This window comes from Mobula hypostoma, chromosome 7, assembly GCF_963921235.1.
Source record: "Mobula hypostoma chromosome 7, sMobHyp1.1, whole genome shotgun sequence".
Classification (NCBI taxonomy): Eukaryota; Metazoa; Chordata; class Chondrichthyes; order Myliobatiformes; family Myliobatidae; genus Mobula; species Mobula hypostoma.
Window position 1 is genome coordinate 178,574,500 of NC_086103.1, and position 25,190 is coordinate 178,599,689.

The 25,190-nt window shown below is 43.8% G+C and overlaps 1 protein-coding gene across 7 annotated transcripts in view; it reads right to left on the minus strand.

Annotated features, from left to right (window-relative positions):
• Window positions 1–2,671: 2,671 nt before the first annotated feature.
• pnpla4 (patatin-like phospholipase domain containing 4) overlaps window positions 2,672–25,190 on the minus strand; it is a 76,737-nt gene continuing 54,218 nt past the window's right edge. For 2 of the 7 annotated variants that reach the window (XM_063054625.1, XM_063054624.1), the window contains exons 6-7: window positions 23,380–23,532; window positions 18,605–18,844 (exon numbers count right to left, since the gene is read on the minus strand). In XM_063054625.1, coding sequence (XP_062910695.1) covers window positions 18,713–18,844; window positions 23,380–23,532 — 285 coding nt within the window. In that variant the 3' untranslated portion in view covers window positions 18,605–18,712. The other 5 variants (XM_063054630.1, XM_063054628.1, XM_063054627.1 and 2 more) reach the window with 5 other exon arrangements.

The following is a 25,190-nucleotide window of genomic DNA, read 5'->3' on the forward strand; positions in this document are numbered from 1 at the left end:
TGGCACCAGGACAGGAATGGATTCTCAATATTCCTGGATTTCAGTGCTTTAAAAGGGATAGAGAGGGGGGAAAAGGGGAGGAGGGGTGGCATTATTGGTCAGGGATACTATTACAGCTACAGAAAGGGTGGGTAACGTAGCAGGATCCTCTTTTGAGTCAGTATGGGTGGAAGTCAGGAACAGGAAGGGAACAGTTACTCTATTGGGAGTATTTTATAGGCCCTCTGGTAGCAGCAGAGATACCGAGGAACAGATTGGGAGGCAGATTTTGGAAAGGTGCAAAAATAACAGGGTTGTTATCATGGGTGACCTTAACTTCCCTAATATTGATTGGCACCTAATTAGTTCCAATAGTTTAGATGGGGCAGAGTTTGTTAAGTGTGTCCAGGACGGATTCCTGTCACAGTATGTGGACAGGTTGACAGGGGGAATGCCATACTAGACCTAGTACTGTATTAAGTAACGAACCGGGTCAGATCACAGATCTCTCAGTGGGTGAGCATCTGGGGGACAGTGACCACCGCTCCCTGGCCTTTAGCATTATCATGGAAAAGGACAGAATCAGAGAGGACAGGAAAATTTTTAGTTGGGGAAGGGCAAATTATGAGGCTATAAGGCTAGAACTTGCGGGTGTGAATTGGGATGATGTTTTTGCAGGGAAATGTACTGTGGACGTATGGTTGATGTTTAGGGATCTCTTGCAGGATGTTAGGGATAAATTTGTCCCGGTGAGGAAGATAAAGAATGGTAGGCTGAAGGAACCATGGATGACAAGTGAAGTGGAAAATTTAGTCAGGTGGAAGAAGGCAGCATACATGAGGTTTAGGAAGCAAGGATCAGAGGGGTGTATTGAGAAATATAGGGTAGCAAGAAAGGAGCTTAAGAAGGGGCTGAGGAGAGCAAGAAAAGGGCATGAGAAGGCCTTGGTGAGTAGGGTAAAGGAAAACCCCAAGGCATTCTTCAATTATGTGAAGAACAAAAGGATGACAGGAGTAAAGGTAGGACCGATTACAGATAAGGGTGGGAAGATGTACCTGGAGGCTATGGAAGTGAGCGAGGTCCTCAATGAATACTTCCTTTCAGTATTCACCAATGAGAGGGAATTTGATGACGGTGAGGACAATATGAGTGAGGTTGATGGTCTGGAGTTGATATTAAGGGAGAGGAGGTGTTGGAGTTGTTAAAATACGTGAGGACAGATAAGTCCCTGGGGCCTGACAAAATATTCCCCAGGCTGCTCCATGAGGTGAGGGAAGAGATTGCTGAGCCTCTGGCTAGGATCTTTATGTCCTTGTTGTCCACGGGAATGGTACTGGAGGATTGGAGGGAGGCGAATATTGTCCCCTTGTTCAAAAAAGGTAGTAAGGATAGTCCAGGTAATTATAGACCAGTCAGCCTTACGTCTGTGGTGGGAAAGCTGTTGGAAAAGATTCTTAGAGATAGGATCTATGGGCATTTCGAGAATCATGGTCTGATCAGGGATAGTCGGCATGGATTTATGAAGGGCAGATCATGTCTAACAAGCCTGACAGAGTTCTTTGAGGAGGTGACCAGGCATATAGATGAGGGTAGTGCAGTGGATGTGATTTATATGGATTTTAGTAAGGCATTTGACAAGGTTCCACACAGTAGGCTTATTCAGAAAGTCAGAAGGCATGGGATCCAGGGAAGTTTGGCCAGGTGGATTCAGAATTGGCTTGCCTGCAGAAGGCAGAGGGTGGTGGTGGAGGGAGTACATCCAGATTGGAGGATTGTGACTAGTGGTGTCCTACAAGGATCTGTTCTGGGACCTCTACTTTTCATGATTTTTATTAACGACCTGGATGTGGGGGTAGAAGGGTGGGTTGGCAAGTTTGCAGACGACACAAAGGTTGGTGGTGTTGTAGATAGTGTAGAGGATTGTCAAAGATTGCAGAGAGACATTGATAGGATGCAGAAGTGGGCTGAGAAGTGGCAGATGGAGTTCAACCCGGAGAAGTGTGAGGTGGTACACTTTGGAAGGACAAACTCCAAGGCAGATAAATGGCAGGATACTCGGTAGTGTGGAGGAGCAGAGGGATCTGGGGTACATGTCCACAGATCCCTGAAAGTTGCCTCACAGGTAGATAGGGTAGGTAAGAAAGCTTATGGGGTATTAGCTTTCATAAGTCGAGGGATAGAGTTTAAGAGTCGTGATGTAATGATGCAGCTCTATAAAACTCTGGTTAGGCCACACTTGGAGTACTGTGTCCAGTTCTGGTCACCTCACTATAGGATGGATGTGGAATCATTGGAAAGGGTACAGAGGAGATTTACCAGGATGCTGCCTGGTTTAGAGAGTATGGATTATGAACAAAGATTAAGGGGGCTAGGGCTTTACTCTTTGGAGAGAAGGAGGATGAGAAGAGACATGATAGAGGTGTACAAGATAATAAGAGGAATAGATAGAGTGGGCAGCCAGTGTCTCTTCCGCAGGGCACCACTGCTCAATACAAGAGGACATGGCTTTAAGGTAGGGGGTGGGAAGTTCAAGGGGGATATTAGAGGAAGGTTTTTTACTCAGAGAGTGGTTGGTGCGTGGAATGCACTGCCTGAGTCAGTGGTGGAGGCAGATACACTAGTGAAATTTAAGAGGCTACTAGACAGGTATGTGGAGGAATTTAAGGGGGGGGGGTCATATGGGAGGCAGGGTTTGAGGGTCGGCACAACATTGTGGTCCGAAGGGCCTGTACTGTGCTGTACTATTCTTTGTTCTATGTTTATGCTGGAGAAACTCAGCAGGTCAGGCAGCATTGATGGAAAAGAATAGAGTCAATGTTTTGGGCCTACACCCTCATCAGGACTCTAAATGATTGCTTGTTATATACGGCCAAGTGCCTTTATCATTGAGTTGCTGACGTGTGATTGGTTGATTAGATATTTGTATTAAAGAGCAGGTGTACAGATGTGCCTAATAAAGTGGACACCTAGCGTATATTTTAATGTACAGTGCCTATAAAAAGTATTCAACCTCCTTGGAAGTTTTCATGTTTTATTGTTTTACAACATTGAATCACACTGGCTTTTTAAATGAATGCAGCAAAATACAGGGAAATCCTGGAGGAAAACCTGATGCAGTCTACAACAGAACTGCGACTTGGGAGAAGATTTGTTGTCCAGCAAGTCAATGACCCCCAAGCATAAAGCCAAAGCTACACAGGAATGGATTAAAAACAACATAGTTAATGTCCTGGAGTGGCCAAGTCAGAGTCCCATCTCAGCCAGTGAAGCTTGTAACTCCTCCAGAGTTATCATAGGTCTCTTGGTGGCCTCCCTCACCAGTCCCCTTCTTGCACCACCACTCAGTTTTTGAGGATGGCCTACTTTAGGCAGATTTATAGTTATGCCATATTCTTTCCATTTCTTGATGATTGACTTAACTCCAAGGGATATTCAGTAACTCAGAAATGTTCTTGTTTCCATCTCCTTTCTTGTGCTTTTCAACAAGCTTTTTGCAGAGTTGCTTGGAGTGTTCTTTGGTCTTCCTGGTGTAGTTTTTGTCAGGACACTGACTCACCCGCAATCGGACCTTCTAGATACAGGAGTATTTTTGCTGCAATCAATTGAAACACCTTTACGACACACGGACCTCCAAGAACAGCTCTCCATTTAACTAATTATGTGACTTCTAAATCCATTGGCGGCACCAGGCACTGTACATGCAGTAAATAAACAGAATCACGTGGGTTCCCTTCAGCAATTATGGTAAATTTGTTTTTGCTGGACGCAGGAGCTTCTGCCAATGAAAGTAAGACCATAAGACCGTAAGATATAGGAGCAGAATTAGGTCTGCTCCACCATTTCATCATGGCTGATCCATTTCCCACTTAGCCCAATCTCCTGCCTTCTCCCCCTATTCCTTCATACCCTGAATCATCAAGAATTCATCAATTTCTGCCTAAGTACACCCAATGACTTTGCCTCCACAACCGCCTTTGGCAATGAATTTCATAGATTCACCATTCTCTGTTTAAAGAAATTCCTTCTCATCTCCGTTCTAAATGGATGTTCCTCTGTTCTGAGTGTGCCCTCTGGTCTTATACTCCCCCACCATGGGAAACATCCTTTCCACATCCACTCTATAGATGCCTTTCATCATTTGATAGGTTTCAATGAGATCCTCCCTCCCTCTGCCCCATTCTTCTGAATTCCAGGAAGCACAGGCCCAGAGCCATCAATCCATGCTTATATGGTATGGTAACCCTTTCATTCCCGGCATCATGCTCATGAACCTCCTCTGCCTTTTCTTATTTGCTCTTTCAAAAAGGTTCCAATAAGTCTTAAATCTCTCCCTAACTATCTGTGTTCTAAGGAGAACGACCACAGGTTCTCCAGTCTCTCAGGCAACCTGAGCTCTCCCATCATGTAATGAGGGGAGTGAAATTTATGAACATTGTGTTGTTTCCATTCCAAAAGAAAGGTGGTGCAATTTCTAAAGAACAAATCTTGAACTACAGGTAACACTCCGAAATGCTGGATAAACTCAGCAGGTCACGTGGCATCTTTGGAGGGAAATGAACAGTCCATAAGGCCTTAAGACAGTGAGACAAAGGAGCAGAATTAGGCCATTCAAACCATTGGGTCTGTCATCCAATCAAGGCTGATTTATTAACACACTCAACCTCATTGTCATGCTTTCTTCCCGTATCATTTGATGCCCTTATTGATCAAGAACCTCTCAATGTCTGCTTTAAGTATGCCCAATAACTTGGCCTCCACAACCCACCTGTGGCTATGAATTCCATGGATTCACCACCCTCTGGTTAAAGAAGTTCCTTCTCATCTTTGTTCCAAAGGGACACCCTTCTATATTGAGACTGTGCTCCATGATCCTAGACTCTCCCACTATAGGAAACATCCTTTTGATGTCCATTCCATTGAGGTATTTCAATATTTGATTGAGATGCCCCTTCATTTTCCTAAACTGCAGCAAGTACAGGCCCAGAGCCATCAAACACTCCTTCTCCTGTATGTTAACTCTTTCATTCCTGGGATCATTTCAATGAACCTCCACTGAACCCTCTCCAATACCAACACACCCTTTCTTAGATAAGAGGCCCAAAACTGCTCAAAATAATCTGTGAGGTCTGACCAATGCCTTAAAAAGCTTTAACGTTATATCCTAGTGCCCTCAAAATGAATGCTAACATTGCATTTGACATCTAACTTTTCTACTGACTCTACCTGCAAGTTAACCTTTCGGGAACCTTGTGCAAGAACTTCTGAGTCCCCTTACACCTCTAGTTTCTGAAGTTGTTCTCCGCTTAGAAAATAGTTCCACCCAAGAACAAGACCATACACTTCCTCACACTGTATTCAATCAGCCATTTCTTTGCCCATTCTCCTAAAATGCCCAAGTCCTTCTGCAGATTCCTTGCTTCTCAATACTATCTTTCTAACATCTGCAAACTTGGCCACAAAGCCATCCATATGAGGATGGTTTATTAGTCAGAGATAAACCATCCTTTTAAAACTGCGACCTTTAGACTGTGGCTACGTTAGAACCCTCAAGGCTGGTTTAGTAAAGGAATGTCCTTCAATAATGGCTCCTGCTGTCTTAATGAATCTTAACATCATCCCCTTATATTTGAGTAAGGCTTGCTCTCTGGTATTGCTTTAAAAGTCAAATTGCTAAAAGTAATTATGACTAAAGTTCAATATTTCTATTGTTATATTGCTAACAACTTCATAAAAGTTTAAGGCTGGCAAGTTCTTTAGAGACCAGGCTTGAGAGGAGTCATTCAGCTTGCTAGATCTTTTCTGTCCTCCGATTTAGGTATATCTGTCAGCTCCAGTCCGGTCTCTGCATTACAAAGAGGATGGGAAGGTTTTGGAAAAGGTGCAGAAGAAGTTCACAAGAAGGATTCATGGAGTAGAGAGAATTATCTGTACAGAAATGTTGAACAAAGTTGGATTGTTTTTCTGGAGGCCGAGTGAAGACCAGATATAAATTACAAGAGGCATAAGACCATAAGATAAAGACAAAATTAGTCCACTCAGTTCACTGGTGTAGTCTTTTTGGTGAGATCTCTCTGCTCATTTAATGGAAGCAAAAGATTCCATGGTGCCACCTGATGTCATTTTACCCTGGTCAATATTCCTCTGGCTTCCTCCAACATCCCAAAAAACTGTGTGGGTTGGTAGTTTATTCATTATCATTATATGTCATGTTATGTTCTTGTGAACCTCTTCTTCACCCTTGCCAAAGTCTCTACATCCTTCCTGTGATGCAGTGTATGGTGTAGTGATCATGTCTCATGACTACAATTGCTTTTGGAAAACATTTCTACACAAGTGGTTTGTCATTGGCTTCTCATGGGCAGTATCTTTACAAGATTGGTGCCTCAACCCCAGATAAATGTGAGGTGGTTCATTTTGGTTGGTCAAATATGATGGCAGAATATAGTATTAATGGTAAGACTCTTGGCAGTGTGGAGGATCAGAGGGATCTTGGTGTCCGAGTCTATAGGACATTCAAAGCTGCTGCACAGATTGACTCTGTGGTTAAGAAAGCATACGGTGTATTGGCCTTCATCAACCATAGGATTGAGGTTAAGAGCCGAGAGGTAATATTGCAGCTATATAGGACCCTGGTCAGACCCCACTTGGAGTACTGTGCTCAGGTCTGGTTGCCTCACTACAGGAAGGATGTAGAAACCATAGAAAGGGTGCAGAGGAGATTTACAAGGATGTTGTCTGGATTGGGGAGCACGCCTTATGAGAATAGGTTGAGTGAACTCGGCCTTTTTTTCTTTGGAGCAACAGAGGATGAGAGGTGACCTGATAGAGGTGTATAAGATGATGAGATGCATCCTTCATGTGGATAGTCAGAGGCTTTTTCCCAGGGCTGAAATGGCTAGCATGAGAGGGCACAGTTTTAAGCTGTTTGGAAGGAGGTACAGAGAAGATGTCAGGGGTAAGTTTTTTATGCAGGGAGTGGTGAGTGCGTGGAATGGGCTGCCGGCGACAAGTGGTGGAGGCGGATACAATAGAGTCTTTTAAGGGACTCCTGGATATGTATATGGAGCTCAGAAAAATAGAGGGCTACGGGTAACCCTAGGTAATTTGTCAGGTAAGGACATGTTCCGCACAGCTTTGTGGGCCGAAGGGCCTGTATTGTGCTGTAGGTTTTCTATGTTTCTATTTTTCATTATCAATACTCTTCAGAGATTACCTGCCTGGCGTCAGCGGTCTCATAACCCGGACTTGTGATATGCACCACATGTACGACCAGCCACCACCTGCTCCCATGGCTTCATGTCACCCTGATCGGGGCGCTAAGCAGGTGCTACACCTTGCCCAAGGGTGACCTGTAGGCTAGCGGAGGGAAGGAGTGCCTTACACCTCCTTTGGTAGAGGCGTATCTCCATCCCATCACCCAGGTAGGTTCATCGGCCCATTGTAAATTGCCCTTGGTGTGCAGGTGGGAGATAGAACACATAGTTAATAGAACGCTACATCTTCACCCCACGATTTTGTGCTGACCTTTTAACCTGCTCTAAGACCAGTTCAACCCTTCTTTCCTACACAGCCCTCTATTTTTCTATTATTCATGTTTAATTTGACTTTTAAAGCAATTGCAGAGAACAAGCCTTACTCAAATATAAAGGAGATCTGTTAAGATGCATTAAGACAGCAAGAGCCCTTTAAGAGTTTCTTTAAAGACACTAAAGTATCTGCCTCTACCACCACCTCTGGCAGGGCATTCCATGCTCTCAGTGTAAAATTATTACCTTTGATATTGCCCCAACACACATAAGTGTGAGGCTGAGAAGCTGGTGCAAGGGGCAGGGCTTCAGGTTCTTGGATCATTCGGATCTTTTCTGGGGGAGGTATGACCTGTACAAAAGTGACAGGTTGCACCCAAACCCAAGGGGAACCAATATTCTGGCAGGCAGTTTCGTTAAGGCTGTTGGGGAAGGGTTAAATTAATTTGGCAAGGGGCTGGGAACCAGAGTAAAGGGACTCAGGATAGGACAGATGGTAAAAAAGCAAGGGTAGCACGCAGTCAGGCTGTTAAGATGATAGGACGTAATTGCAGCCGGCTGAGTGAGTATCAGTACATTAGGGATGCAGAACGAAAAAAGGGTAGCAAATACAGTACACAAAATGTTATATCTCAATGCAAGAAATAAGCTGGATGATCTTGTCCCACTATTACAGATTGTCAGGAATGATGTGGTGGCCATCACTGAATCAGGGCAGAAGGACAGTTGTAGTTGGCAGCTGAGTTCTCAAGGTTACACGTTGTATCGGAGGGATAGGAGGGTAATCAGAGGAGGTGGCATAGCTTTGCTGGTAAAGAATGGCATCGAATCAGTTGAAAGATGTGACATAGGATTGGAAGATATTGAATCCTTGAGGGTTGAGTTAAGAAACTGCAAGGGTAAAAGGACTCTGATGGCAGTTATATACAGCCTTCAAACAGTAGCTGGGATGTGGACTAGAGATTACAACAGGAAATAGAAAAGGCATGTCAAAAAATGCAATGTTAAGACACTCATGAGAGATTTTAACATGCAGGTAGATTGGGAAAATCAGTGGTGTTCCGCAGTGTTTGGTGTTGGGATCACTTCTTTTTATGCTCTATATCAATAATTTAGATAATGACTTTGTTACCAAGCTTGCAGATGATACAAAGATTGATGAGGGGCAGGTAGTGCTGAGGAAACAGGTAGGCCGCAGAAGGACTTGGACAGATTTGGAGAATGGGCAAGAAAGTGGCAAATGAAATACAATGGTCATGCACTTTGGTAGAAGAAATAAATGTGCAGACTATTTTTTAAAATGGGAGAAAATCCAAAAATCTGAGATGCAAAGTGACGTGGGAGTCCCTGTGCAGAACACCCTAAAGGTTAACTTGCAGGTTGAGTCAGTGGTGAGGAAGGCAAATTCAATGATAGCATTCATTTCAAGAGGTCTAGAATATAAGAGCATGGATGTGATGCTGAAGCTTTATAAGGCACTGGTGAGGTCTCACCTCGAGTACTGTGAACCATTTTGGGCTCCTTTCTAAGAAAAGATGTGCCGGCATTGGAGGGGGTTCAGAGGAGTTTCACGTGATTCTGGGAATGAAAGGGTTATCATATGAAGAACGTTCGATATCTCTGGGTCTGTACTCGCTGGAATTTAGAAGGATGAGGGGGGATCTCATTGAAACCTTTTGAATGTTGAAAGGTCTAGACAGAGTTTCCTGGGGCAGGGGAGTCTAGGACAAGAGGGTATAGGCTCAGGATAGAGGCCATCCATTTAAAACAGAGATGTGGAGAAATTTCTTCAGCTAGAGGGTGGTACACTTGTGGAATTTACTACCACAGGAAGCTGTGGAGGCCAAGTTGTTAGGTGTATTTAAGGCGGAGATTGATAGGTTCTTGATTGGCATGTACAACAAAGGCTATGGGGAGAAAGCCAGGGAGTGGTGATGAGGAGAGGAAAAAGAGATCAACCGTGATTGAATGGTGGGGCAGACTCAATGGGTCAAATGGCCTAATTCTGCTCCTACATCTTATGGTCTTATTTCCTCCAATCACATTAAAATTCCCCCCCACCCCGCCATCAAGTATTACCCATTTCTATCCTGTGAGTAAGTCTCTGGCTGTCCACTTTATCTTGTACACCTCTACTGAGTCACTTCTTATGCTCCTTCATTCCAAAGAGAAAAGCCCTAACTCACTTTACCTATCCTCATAAGACAAGTTGTAAATGAAGTGGGAAAGAGGAGAATTTTTTAAAAAAGCATTATGAAGGCAGAATAAGTATAAGTGGGGGGAGGAGTTTGACTGTCAGTGTAGGTGGTGGGTGGGAGGTGTATTTGTCAAGTATCTTACTATGAGTCAGACCTTAGTATTCCTACTCTTGTTGACAACCATGTAAGCATTTTTCTTTGAGCTAACACCTTGTTTAACTTCTCTTGTCAGCTACAGTTGGGCCACTTTTTCTATTGACTTTAAAGGGATAGATATCTGTGGTAATATAGTAAATTGTGAGATGTTAGCCATTGTTTGTCTGTTATCTTCCGTTTTAGCCTAGTTTCCCAATACACTGTTACCAGTCTACACCTCTTCTCTGCAGCGTCAGCTTTGTCTAGACTGTTGAACAAGCGTATTGAAAACAAACATACAGCAACTATTACAATATAAATGCTATCAAAATAAATCTGAAGGTAACATCTCCAAAGGTTTTTTTTTGTTTTATTTAATTTATTATCTATGCAGAATAATAATAGTTTTTTAAAATCACTATTCATTTTTTCATAATGTAATATCCAAACATTTGAAACAATAGATGTGTCTTCAAAATGATAGTGAAGCGGCTAGTGCTACACTATTACACCCAGGGTGTCGGAGTTCAGAGTTCAATTCCGCTGTCCCCTATTGGAAAGTTTGTACATTCTTCCAGTCAACGCATGGGTTTCCTCCAGACAAGGCTCCCTCTAATTGTTGTTTATGGCTGTGCAGACCGAACTTTGCTCCGAGCAGGAAACTTGTACACGGCCTGAAAACTGCACAGCTCTTTAAATTGATTTTGGTAATATTCATGCTATGAATATTTAGAATGAAAATTGAAAACTTTTTGATTTTATTTATTAATGGAAGATGAACCATGTCTTGCCATTTCCTTCATGCCCCTTCAACACCGCATATAGAAAAAGATAGCGATTTTCTTGTTCTGAAATCTGATGGAAATAAAGGTCAAATATTTTAAATACCAGCTCACATAATTACTGTTTTGATTATGTGGTTTTCCCCAAATACCACAACCAACTCATACCTCAGCTTCATTTAGTCTGAAGACCTAGTTTCAGATGGAGGTCAATGTCCTACAATCATTAGAGAAAATTCCATCATATTTGGAATACTCATTACTAAGCCCCTGAACCATCAGATTATTCACTCTTTACCTCATTGCACAATACAAAAAAAAAACAGGTTTCCTGGTTGGTTCCTCAACATATGGATTTATCTCTTACACTCACTGTGAATTTAACCTTAATAAGATTACTGCTCATTTAGTTGCATGATCAGGTTTAATATCACTGGCATATGTCATGAAATCTGTTGTTTATTACATAATAATAAAAAAGCTATAAAATATAATAAAAAAACATATTAAAAATTAAATAAGCAGTGCAAAAAAAAGGAAGAAAAACTGCAGTATACATGGGTTCATTGTCCATTCAGAAATCTGATGGTGGAGAGGAAGAAGCTGTTCCTAAAATGTTGAGTGTGTGTCTTCAGGCTCCTGTACCTCCTCCCTGATGGCAGCAGTGAGAACAGATCATGTCTTGGGTGACGGGGGTCTTTAATGCTGGATGCAGCCTTTTTGAGGCTTTGCCTTTTGTCACAAGCAGAAGGGAGACACCCATCTCCTCTCTTGCAACTTTCTGCAGCTTTTTACAATCTGTGCAGTGGCCCCTCCAAGCCAGATGGTGATGTATTCATTAGAATGCTCTATGGTATGTCTGTAGAAATTGGTGAGGATCTTTGGTGATATACCAAATCTCTTCAAACTCCAGGAGGAGAGCTACTAGGACTCAATGTTTCAATCCCTATGGTAAGTCGGCACTCTCGATGTTGGCAGTGGACTTGGAGTGGTGACAAGGAGGGAGGGTAGGTACATCATCGGGGTCATCAGGTGGGCACCCTCCTTCTTTGACGTTTCGTTCATAAGCCCACAACATCTCCAGAGGGCTCAACGGTGCTACCTGAAGTCCCAGATACACCCACCTCAGTTCCATACCTTCCTGTCTTCATCTTGAAGCCCAGTTGTTGTCTTTCCTTTTAATCCAAATCCAATTACTGCTTTCTTCTGCTGCATTTGACAAGGACTTGATTGTTTGTTGGAGGGAGTGACCCCTCACCCCCATCTTCTTCAATAGACTGGTCGTAGATGTAGCAACGAATCCCCTGCATCCCACTTCTACAGGGGAAACCTTGGTCTTCCAGCCATTCTGGGCAGCTTCAGTTGCCAGTTCAGAGTACTTGGTCTTTTTCCTCTCATAAGCTTCTTCAACACCATCTTCCCATGGTACTGTCAACTCCACAACATATGCCAGCTTGGCTGTTGTGGACCACAGGACCATGTCTGGCCAGAGTGTTGTAGCCGCACTGACTGGGGGAAACACAAGCTTTTTTTCCAAGTCCATGTCCATTTTCCATTCCTGAGCAACCTGCAGAATGCTTACATCTTTTGATGTTATATGGTGCTCTGGAGGTTGGCCTGCTGGTACAAATCGTGTGATGTGCACATTTCCTGCCGATGTTTGTGGGACAGCATTTGTGATGATTCGACTCTGTTCCAAGATTGATGCCAGCTGTCTGAGAACTTGGTTATGCCACCAAGTGTACCGCCCCTGGGTGAGGCTCGTGGTGCATCCTGCTAAAATGTGCCTTAGTGATGCAGGTGCTTGACAAAGAGAGCAAGCGGGGTCTTCTCCCCACCAGTGTTTCAGGCTCTGGGGTGTGGGCAGGAGGTCATAAGTGGCTCTGATGACAAAACTTAGCCGAGATCCCTCCATCTCCCAGATGTCACGCCAGCTAAGTTTCCTCTTTTCCGGTCTCTCCCAATTAGTCCAGTGGCCCTGCTTGGTCATTGAGACGGCCCTGGCATTTCGCTCTGCCTCCTCCTGTCTTCTCAACTCCTCGACCACAAGCCATCTCTTCTGCACTGATGTTCCCTTGTGCCACTGAGGAACTTTTGGGACAAGCCCGAGACCGGCTCTCCCATGTTGGACTTGGCCAACCACATCCCTGAAGCGAAGAGCAGACTTAGCACTCTGAATGGCTTCAGATGGGGTCCACCTCCTCCCCGTTGCCACACAGGGGGCCACTGTTCAAATAACAGTATCTTCAGATTCATTGAGGGTCATGATCAACCTTGCTTTGGTGCATTTGAATTCTTCCACAAGACTTGCAATTGGTAATTCCAATTTGCCGTTCCCGTACAGTCCAACAGGACTTAAGCATTGTGGAAGTCCAAGCCACTGTTTTACATGTGTGCTGATTACTCTTTCGAGCTTTTCAACCTTGTTGATGGGGATTTCATACACTGTTAAAGGCCACATGAGTCTTGGGAGTATGCCGAACTGGAAGCACCACAGCTTGAGTTTTCCTGGCAGCAAAGTCTTGTTGATGCGTGCTATGTACATGATGGTATCCTTTTTGAGTTGTTTAAACTGCTCAGTGTCCTTGAGCTTAGCATCGTACCATCGGCCCAAGCTCTTCACTGGTGAAATATAGCTGCTACCTTGCCTTCTTAGTCGCTGCATCAATGTGCTGGCCCCAGGATAGATCTTCAGAGATGCTGGCACACGGGAACTTGAAACTGCTCACCCTTTCTATTGCTGATCGCTTGATGAGGACTGGTGTGTACTCCCTCTACTTTCCCTTCCTGATGTCCACAATCAATTCCTTGCTCTTACTGATGTTGAGTGCAAGGTTGTGTTACAAGACCATTCAACCAGCTTTACTTGGTCTTTATAGAACATGAAGCTCCCCATCATTGCCCTTATGCCAGCACAGCAGCATAGTGGTTAGAATAGAATAGAATAGAATATCTTTATTGTCATTGTTGTGGAGCAACGAAACACAGTTTAGCAGCTCAACGTTTTGCAGCATGACAAAGAATATATACATAAAATAAACTCTAAAACCTCAGGAGTGCAGTCCAAAATTAATAATATATGGATGGGGGGTAGGACTATTGCACACCTGCCATTCCTGGAAGTGTGATGCATTTAGCTGTCGCCGTCTTAGGAGGGGGGCAGGAGAAGGGAAGTGGGTGTTATACATTTCACTGCTCGTGGGTAGAAGCTGTTAAGGAGTCTCTTTGTTTTCGTCCTTAATGCTCTGTATCTCTTCCCAGAAGGTAGAGGGGAAAACAGGTGATGTCCAGGATGAGGAGGATCCTTTGAAATACAAGTAGCCTTCTTTTGAAGTCTGCCAGTATAAATGTCTCTGAGGGAGGGTAATGTTGTGACAATAACCCGCTCTGCTACCATCACCACCCGCTGCAAGTCCTTCCTGTTCTGTTCTGTGCAGCTGGCAAACCACACTGCACAGCAATACATCAGGAGGCTCTCTATAGTTGTCCGATAGAAGTTGATCAGCAGGTGATGAGGGAGGAGAGCGTGCTTTAGCTTCCTTAGGAAGTAGAGGCTCTGTTGGGCCTTCCCCACCTGATAAGAGATATGGGCAGTCCAGGTGAGGTCGGCCGAGATGTGGACGCCGAGGAACTTGAAACTCTGTACTCTCTCCACCTCTTTCCCATATATGTGCAGAGCAGAGTGCTCAACGCGCTTTGATTTCCTGGAGTCTACTATCAGCTCCTTGGTTTTTGTGATGTTCAAGTCCAGGTTATTATGACAACACCATTCTGTCAAATACTGTACCTCCTCCCTATAGGCTGTCTCATCACAGTCTGATATGATACCTGTTAGGGTGGTATCATCAGCAAATTTGACAATGGTGTTGGAGGAGTGAATGCTAGAGCAGTCATAACACTATTACAGCAGTCGCTATTACAATCAGTGATCGGGGTTCATTCCTTGCCGCAGTCTGTAAGGATGTTCTCCCTGTGGCCGTGGGTTTCTTCTGGATACTGCATTTTCCACCCACATTCCAAACATGTATGGATTAGGATAAGTTGTGGGTGTGCGATGTTGGGTCAGAAGCAGAGCAACACTTGCAGGCTTCCACACAGATTATATTCCACTGTGTTGACTGTTGACGCAAATGATTCATTTCACTGTCTGTCTCGATGTTTCAATATACGGGTGACAGATAAAGATAACCTTTATCGTCTATCTCTTTACTTCCTGTGGCCCACTTTACCATCATCAGTGGGGCCTATATCTAACTGACAAAGTGCGGGTCAGGTGTCAAAATGGAGATGGGCCCGAGGAGTGGAAGGGAGGATGAAAGTGGAGTCAGCGAAGGTGTGTCGAGAAAGTATAAAACATTTTGTCCGGAGAATGAGAATCTCCTGGAGGTTTGTTGTGTGAGTAAAGACTTCCAAATATTCCAGTTACAGCTTCCGTGTGGCTCAGTTTTAGTCAGTCGCAATACAGCCATGACTACAAACTGGCTGACCTACCCCTGAAGTAGCTGGACTAGCCGGGTCCTACAGTCTCACTTATCCCCTTCATACTAGGCGTGATGGAACTCACTGCCTCCCTCACACTTCAGTTGCTTCCAGTTGTCCCCAGTCCAATTCAAGTTCAAGTTTATCATCATCTGACTGTACATTTATACAACCAAACCAAGACAATGCTCCTCCAGACCACGGTGCACCAACAAAACATGTATCACACACAGCACATAAAACAAAATATTACCACAAATAAATTAATAAGGTTTAATTCAAAGTGCATGTAGTACATAGCACAGGTAAACAGTGAACAGCTCGCTGTCCTAGTGATGACACCTCGGTGGTGACAGGGTATTCATTAGTCTCACAGAGGGAAGAAGCTGTTACCCAGTCTGGCAGTCCTAGTCCTGATCTTCCTGTACCTCCTTCCTGACGGTAGTGGGTCAAGGAGATTGTGGGATGGGTGGTAGGGATCCTCAACAATGCTTTGGGCCCTTTGTATATAATGCTCCCAGTAAATATCTCAAGCAGGAGAAGGGAGACCCCCATATCCTCCCTTGTTAGCACGGACAAAGGGCGATCACTTCATGTTGGGGGTAGTGCGTGCACATGGAATGAGCTGCCAGAGGATGTGGTGGAGACAGGTATGATAGCAACATGCATTGGTTTTGGTATTGGTTTATTACTGGCACATGTACCAAGATACAGTGAAAAGCTTATCTTGCATACTGTTCATACAGATCAAATCATTATATTAGGCTAGAATAAGGTAACCATATAACAGTTACAGCACGGAAACAGGCCACCTCAGCCCTTCTAGTCCGTGCCGAACTCTTACTCTCACCTAGTCCCACCGACCTGCACTCACCCCATAACCCTCCAGTCCAACAATAAAACAATAACAATGCAGGATAAAGTGTAAAAGCTACCAAAACAGTGTAGTGTAGGTAAACAATAAAGTGCAAAGTCATAATGAGGTGAATCGTGAGGCCAAGAGTCCATCTTATTGTCCGTTCAAGAGTCCTATAACAGAGGGCATTTTCCTCTGCTTGCTGTTTTTCATTCTAACTTCATTCTAATTCATTCTCATTCCTTCCCACTTATGATGAATCTTCTTCACCTGAAATGTTACCTCTGTTTCTCTTTGGAACCTAACCTGCTAATTACACTTAGTGGCCACTTCAGTAGGTAGCTCCGGTACCAAATAAAGTAGCCACTGAGCATTTGTCCATGATCTTCTGCCACTGTAGCCCGTCAGCTTCAAGTTAGAGATGTGTGTTCAGGGAAGCTCTTCTGCATGCCACTATTGTAACATGTGGCATTTGATTTGCTGTTTCTTTCCTGTCAATTTGAACCAGTCTGGCCATTTTTCTCTGACCTCTCTCACTTTCACCCACAGAACTGCCGCTCACTGGATGTCTTTTGTTTTTCACACTGTTCTCTGTAAACTCTAGACTGTTGTACGCAGAAGTCCCAGGAGATCAGCAGTTGCTGAGATACTCAAACTACCCTGTCTGGCATCAACAATCATTCCACAGTCAAGTTCAAATTTAATTGTCATTCCACCATACAATTATGATAGCAGAACATACAGTTACAAAAAGATATTAAAACGTAATATAGCCCAGCCCCTGAACGCCATGGCCTGTAGATTGATGGTGCAGGGGGTGTTGTCCTGGAGCCATATTTCTGCAAGAAGAACAGTTCCTCATATCACACAGTGCAGCCGCAGGCGAAGGCGATCCAGCTTGTCTCCCCCCACCAAACACTGGAGCACAACACCAATGACACGGTGCAGCCTCCAGCCCAGAACCGAATCCACTGGCACACAGCCAGCTCTGACATCTCCTTCCTCAGCTATCGCAACAGGTGACCCACAAGGCATGATCAGTACAAAACCCAGGCTATGCAGCCACCCCACCATCAGTCTTTCCAATGAATTATTGAACTAGACTCGCAGTATTCTGCATTCCCAATGTCTAATGGGGTCTTGCGGTCTCAACAAAAACGTCCTGCAGTAGCCGTCTGATCACGCACTGCCTCTTGTCGCCTTCTTCCTTGCTTTGCTGAACACGGTGCACAACAGGTCCAGCTCCACTTTAACCTAAAGCATAGGGTGCATTGGCCTTCATCAATCATGGGATTGAGCTTAGGAGCCGAGAGGTAATGTTGCAGCTGTACAGGGCTCTGGTCAGACCCCACTTGGAGTACTGTGCTCAGTTCTGGTCGCCTCACTACAGGAAGTCATGGGTAAGTTTTTTTTACGCAGAGAGTGGTGAGTGCGTGGAATGAGCTGCTGGCGACGGTGGTGGAGGCAGATACGATAGGGTCTTTTAAGAGACTCCTGGACAGGTACATGGAGCTCAGACAAATAGAGGGCTATGGGTAACCCTAGGTAATTTAACAAATTTTCACGTCACATGCCGGTGATAATAAACCTGATTCCAATTCTGATTCTGATTCTTAAGGTAAGGACATGTTCGGCACAGCTTTGTGGGCCAAAGGGCCTGTATTGTGTTGTAGGCTTTCTATGTTTCTAACCTAACAACTTGCTGGTGTGGTAGATCTGCAGTACTTGGTGTTCTTAGTATCCAGCAGTTTTTGTGATAGCAAAAAAAGATGTAAAGGATGAACAACCTCTAGTTGCATTTATGTTCATATTTTTTGTGTGGGGAGGGGGATTTGGGAGCTGATGTTTTTGTTGTGTTTTAGTGCGGGGAGGGGGGTGGTTTAGGACCCATGTTCTTATTTTATTTTTTTGTGAAGGGAGTGGGGTTTAGGGGAGGTTGATGATCATGTTGCCATTCTTTATTTTTGGGGGGGCGGGTATGAGTTTGCTGTTTCTCTTTGAACTTATTCCATGGTTTTTCTTTGTTTTGTGACTATCTGGAGAAAAAGAACATCAGAGCTGAAGGGTGCTGGTGCTGTAGCAGTTAGCATAACACTTCACAATGCCAGCAATCGGGGTCCAATTCTGTCCACTGTCTCTAAGAAGTTCTCCCTGTGAACACGTAGCTTGTGTGGGGTGCTCCGATTTCCTTCCACATTCCAAAAATGTATGAGTTAGGGTTAGGGTTAGTAGTTGTAGATATGCCATGTTGGCATCGTAAACATGGTGACATTCGCCGGCTATCTCCAGCACATCCTCGGACTGTGTTAGTTGCTGGCACAAATGACATATTTTGCTATATGTTTCAATGTATATGTGACAAATAAAGCTAATCTTATCTGCTGCTGTGTGGTGTAGCTCTATGACTCTAAATCTTTAGTGGATTTGCTCAACAGTGACCCTTGCTTTTATTGAATGGTCTTAGTTAATGAAAAAATACAAGTAGAACAAAATCTCAAAATTCTACTTAATAAAACCAAAATCACAAAACTCGATGGGCTGAATGGCCTGATTCTGCTCCTGTGTCTTATGGTCTTATGGTCTAAAATGAGCTGTTAGGGAACTCAGTCAGCATCTGTGGAGGGAAATGGACAGTTGGCGTTTTAAGTTGAGATCCTTCACAACCTCATAATAAAATCAAGAGTTTAAATCTGTGTTTTCACAGCTTGTGTCAATGCACACCATGCCAAATAAAAAAGGTTTACAAGATTCAATGAATTACTGGAAGTAGTTTTTATTCCATAGAAACCTCACAGCATCATCAAACCCTTTGTGATAGAGAGACTCCATCCTCTCTTGGTTGGGTGGGAACAACGCATGATTGAGCCTGACAAAATTTGCGACGGACAACTGCAGAAGTGAGGGTGGGTAGGGGTGGGAAGCAATGGCAGGAAAGAAAAGGGTAGAGGATACATATTATTAAAATATTGTTTGGTTTAGTGTCTATTCATCCTATCATTGTACAAATTAAATTATTTATATTCAGAAGAGATGGGTGAATACGTGGGAAGGACAAACTATCTTCTCTGCTGCCCATGCAAGGAACATTATAAATAGATTCAGAGTAACACACACAGAATGCTGGAGGAACTCAGCAGGTCAGGCAGCATCTATTGAAAGGAACAAAGAGTTGATGTTTTAGGCTAAGACCCTTCATAAGGACTGGAGAGGAAGGGGGAAGAACCCAGAATAAGAAGGTGGGAGAGGGGAAGGAGGGCAAACTGGCAAGTGATAAGTGAAGCCAGGTGAGGGGGAAGTTAGGTGGGTGGGGATAAAGTAAGAAGCTGGGAGGTGATAGGTGGAAAAGGTAAAATTTCGAAGTACAGTATATTTATTATCAAAGTATGTATGCATACTCGTTAGATTCTGGACTAGTTCCTGAGGATTGGAGGGTGGCTAATGTAACTCCACTTTTTAAAAAAGGAGGGAGAGAGAAACCGGGGAATTATGGACCAGTTAGCCTAACGTCGGTGGAGGGAAACTGCTGGAGTCAGTTATCAAAGATGTGATAACAGCACATTTGGAAAGCGGTGAAATGATCGGACAAAGTCAGCATGGATTTGTGAAAGGAAAATCATGTCTGACGAATCTCATAGAATTTTTTGAGGATGTAACTAGTAGAGTGGATAGGGGAGAACCAGTGGATGTGGTATATTTGGATTTTCAAAAGGCTTTTGACAAGGTCCCACACAGGAGATTAGTGTGCAAACTTAAAGCACACGGTATTGGGGGTAAGGTATTGGTGTGGGTGGAGAATTGGTTAGCAGACAGGAAGCAAAGAGTGGGAATAAACGGGACCTTTTCAGAATGGCAGGCGGTGACTAGTGGGGTACCGCAAGGCTCAGTGCTGGGACCCCAGTTGTTTACAATATATATTAATGACTTGGATGAGGGAATTAAATGCAGCATCTCCAAGTTTGCGGATGACACGAAGCTGGGTGGCAGTGTTAGCTGTGAGGAGGATGCTAAGAGGATGCAGGGTGACTTGGATAGGTTGGGTGAGTGGGCAAATTCATGGCAGATGCAATTTAATGTGGATAAATGTGAAGTTATCCACTTTGGTGGCAAAAATAGGAAAACAGATTATTATCTGAATGGTGGCCGATTAGGAAAAGGGGAGGTGCAACGAGACCTGGGTGTCATTATACACCAGTCATTGAAAGTGGGTATGCAGGTACAGCAGGCGGTGAAAAAGGCGAATGGTATGCTGGCATTTATAGCGAGAGGATTCGAGTACAGGAGCAGGGAGGTACTACTGCAGTTGTACAAGGCCTTGGTGAGACCACACCTGGAGTATTGTGTGCAGTTTTGGTCCCCTAATCTGAGGAAGGACATCTTTGCCATAGAGGGAGTACAAAGAAGGTTCACCAGATTGATTCCTGGGATGGCAGGACTTTCATATGAAGAAAGACTGGATGAACTGGGCTTGTACTCGTTGGAATTTAGAAGATTGAGGGGGGATCTGATTGAAACGTATAAGATCCTAAAGGGATTGGACAGGCTAGATGCAGGAAGATTGTTCCCGATGTTGGGGAAGTCCAAAACGAGGGGCCACAGTTTGAGGATAGAGGGGAAGCCTTTTAGGACCGAGATTAGGAAAAACTTCTTCACACAGAGAGTGGTGAATCTGTGGAATTCTCTGCCACAGGAAACAGTTGAGGCCAGTTCATTGGCTATATTTAAGAGGGAGTTAGATATGGCCCTTGTGGCTACGGGGGTCAGGGGGTATGGAGGGAAGGCTGGTACAGGGTTCTGAGTTGGATGATCAGCCATGATCATAATAAATGGCGGTGCAGGCTCGAAGGGCCGAATGGCCTACTCCTGCACCTATTTTCTATGTTTCTATGTTTCTATATACAACCTATATATACACAACAACAAAGTATGTATACATTATATAACCTTGAGCTTTATCTCCTTACAGATAGCCACAAAAGGGTTGAAGTAGAAGGAATCTGATACAAGAGGAGACTGGACCATGGGAGAAATGGAAGGACGAAGAGCACCATAGGAAGATGACAGGCAAGTGAGGAGAAGAGGTAAGAAGGCAGCCAGAAGAAGAGAGAAGGGTAAGGGAAGAAAAATTACTGGATGTTAGAGGAATCAATGTTCATGCCATGATCCGTAGTTAGTCCAATGTCTACAGCAGGAGCTAATAGAGGAAAAGACAAAGAGTCGCCACATTTAACTGTTGCCATGAGCTGTTTGGGACTCAGGTACTGGGCTCGTGAGCTGTCTTTTCTTCCACATGCTTTAGAAATGCACAGCACAGGGAAACAGGCCCTTTGGCTCATCGTGTTCATATCAACCAACTAACATCCATTTTAACACTGTGATGGCAATTCTGGCTGAGAGTGTGGTTAGAGAGCAGCAATGATCACAAAGGGGGATCAGTGAGAAAGGATCTCACAGAACTTCTGACGAAAGGGGCAGGAAAACCTCTTCAAAATGATCGTATGAGGATAGGTTGAGCGAGCTAGATCTTTTCTCTTTGAAGCGAAGGAGGAAGAGAGATGACTTGATAGAGGTGTACAAGATGATAAGAGGCATAGATCGTGGATAACCAGAGACTTTCCCAGGGCAGAAATAGGTAATATCAGGGGAGATCATTTTAAGGTGACAAGGAGAAAAGTATAGGAGGTACATTTGTACATTTTTGAATACAGAAAGTGGTAAGTGCGTAGAACATCCTGCCCAGTGGTCTTAGTAGAAGCAGATTCATTAGGGACATTTAAGAAACTCTCAGATAAGCACGTGGTTGATAGAAAAATGAAGAGCTATGTAGGAAGAGAAAGTTAGATTGATCTTGGAGTAGATTAACAGGTCAGCACAACATCATGGGCCGAGGTGCCAGTATGGTGCTGAAGTGTCCTATGTTTTATGTTCTAACACACAATGCATACAATAAGCTGGAGGAACTTAGTGTGCCAGGTACTGTGCTGCCATGTTCTATGTTCCACACTAGAGGCAATCTATAGTGGGTGATTGACCTACCAGCCCACATGATTTTGGGATAGAGTAGTTAATTGTTTAAGTGAATATTCAATAAATGGCATAGAGGAACACTGAGCCACAATTTATTTTTGACACCATTATGAAACATGGAGAGTGACCCATTCTGAGCCTGAGCGTGTCTGAAATATGACTCAGTTCAACTTTAAATAAGGTGTGATTAGCATGCATGGGCACCAAATGTTGGTCTCTAAATCAGGTCTTGTCACGACTGTTTACCACCTACAAACATTGGCACAATAAGATCCAATTTACATCCCTAATCTCCAAAACAAATTTCAATCACAGAGGAGAACAGTGTTCAAACAGTTCTGATTGCTGGGCCCAAGATGAGCGTGAGAATTAGTTAAAATAAGTAATCTGGGAATCTGGGAACACAGATCCATAATTCCTTGAAAATTGTGTCACAGGGTCAAAAAGAGAGTTTTAGGCACATTAGTTTTCATAAGCCAGAGTGCACAGCACAGGGGTTTTGGGTTGTCATCTTGAAGTAGTATCAGATGCGAGGTCAAATTTGGAGTAATGTGTGCAGTTCTCACCACCTACCTACAGAAAAGATACCAATAAGATTGAAAGAGAACAGAGAAAATTTACAAGGGCGTTTGCTGAAACTCGTGGACCTGAGTTGCAGGGAAAGGTTGAATAAGATGGGACTTTTTTCCCTGGAATGTAGGAGAATAAGGGGAAATTTGATAGTGGTATACAATATTATGAGGGGTATAGATAGGGTAAATGCAAGCAGGCTTTTCCCATTGAGGTTGGGTGAGACCAGAACTAAAAGTCACAGGTCAAGAGTGAAAGATGAAATATTTAGGAGATACCTGGTGCAAGTCTATGGAACTAGGCAAAACAGCAGTTTAGCATAGACTAGATGGAGCGAAGGGTCTGTTTTTGTGTAGTAATATTCTATGACTCCATTCTATTCTATTTAAAGGGAACCTGAGGGGGAACCTCTTCACTCAAAGAGTGGTGAGGGTATAGAACAAGATGCCAGTAGAAGTGTTGGATTGCAACATTTAAGAGATGTTGAGGCTCCAAGATTAGGTAGCTTCAGCATTCTGTGGAAGTTTGACAAATAAATTCGGTTTATTAATACCAGCCCTGATTCTGAACTAAAGCAAAGCGAAACATCCTTAGCACAGTCATAGTTCTTCAATCTGATGTTAAATCAGAGTCCAGCTCAGAACCTATACAACCTCAAATGAATCATCTATGCAGTTGTGTTGGTGGAAATAACCTTATTTTAAAAAAAACCACACTGTGTAGATGCATGCATTTGAACTGCAGAAAGTACTTAAATCAGCATCCGAGATATGGAAACTTTTCTGTCCCCGAAGTATCTTAGCAGCACATTCACTTTGAAAAGTACTCACAATGAAATCTTGCTTTGCGATCGTGATGTATAGATTTTTTTGGTCTTCATCTTGAGGGCATATGTCCAACTTGCCACTGAAAGGTGATACAGTAAAGGTCCTCCCGCTGGATAAAATCGGAAGCCTGTTGGTCAGCCCGCCATCAATCCAAGACTAAAATTAACATTTCAAGAATGTGTCAAGATTAATTTTTTTTTAAAAACCTGCAAATGCCAGAGATACAAAATAAATATGTCAGGCGGCATTTGGAGAAAGTAACATGTTAGGATGATTAGCAAAATTTGTCATATGTCTGTCAAAACATGCACTCAAGTGGCCACCTTATTAGGTGCCTCATGTACTTACTAAATTGCCTACAGGGTGTATGTTCGTGGTCTCCTGCTCCTGAAACCCATCCACATCTAGGTTCGACAGGTTGTGCAGTCAGGTGCTCTTCTACACTCCAACGTTGCAATGTGTGGTTATTTGAGTTACTGTCACCTTCCTGTCAGCTTGAACCAGTCTGGCCATTCTCCTCTAACCTCGCTCACTAACAAGTTGTTTTCACCCACAGAACTGCTGCTCACTGGATGTTTTTTTCTGTTTTTCACACCATTCTTTGTAATCTCTCGAGCAGGGGTTCCCAACCCCCTTGCTTAATGGTATTGGTCAAAGGCAAAAAAAGGTTAGGAACCCCTGCTCTAGAGACCGTTGTGCATCAAAGTCCCAGGAGATCAACAGTTTCTGAGATACTCAAACCCCCTGTATGGCACCAACAATCAATGCACAATCAAAGTCACTTAGATTACATTTCTTCCCCATTCTGACATTTAGTCTGAACAACAACTGAAATTCTTGACCATTTCTGCATTGAGTTGCTGCCACAGGAGACTGGAGCACCCAAAGAAACCCTACGTGGTTATGGGGAGAGTGAACAAATTCCTTACAGAAAGTGGTGGGAATTGAATGCTGATCATATGATAGTGTAGAACACTGAACAGGTTATTTGGTCAATGATGTTATGCAAATCGTGAGGTAAATTTATATTAAGTATTCTCATTCTGTGTATCATCCATCTCCCTCCATATAAATTATTACAATATCTGACCTCTGCTTTGAAAATCCAGTCAAAGATAATCCAGGGAGATTTATCAGGGATAAACCAGGGATACAGATTTATCAGGAGCATAGGTGCACGCAAGTAGGCTTTTTCCACTGAGGTTGGGTGAGATTAGAACTAAAGGTTATGGGTTAAGGGTTAAGGGTGAAATGTGAAATATTTAATGGGAACATGAGGGGGAACTCCTTCACTCGGGGGGGGGGCGGTGAGAGTGTGAAACGAGCTGCCAGTGGGAATGGTGGATGTGGGCTTGATAGCAACATTTAAGAAAAGTTTGGACAGGTATGAGGATGGTAGGGGTATGGAGGGCAATCATCCAGTTACAGGTCAGTGGTACTAGGCAGAATAATAGTTCAACACAGACTGGATGGGCTGAAGGGCCTGCTTCAGTGCTGTAGTGCTCCACAAATCTATGACCCCCACCATCCAGGCCATGCCCTCTTCTCAAAGTTGCTGGTGAACGCAGCAGGCCAGGCAGCATCTCTAGGAAGAGGTACAGTCGACGTTTCAGGCCGAGACCCTTCGTCAGGACTAACTGAAGGAAGAGTGAGTAAGAGATTTGAAAGTGGGAGGGGGAGGGGGAGATCCAAAATGATAGGAGAAGACAGGAGGGGGAGGGAGCTCCATCCCTGCTGCCTGGCCTGCTGCGTTCACCAGCAAACTTTGATGTGTGTTGCTTGAATTTCCAGCATCTGCAGAATTCCTGTTGCAT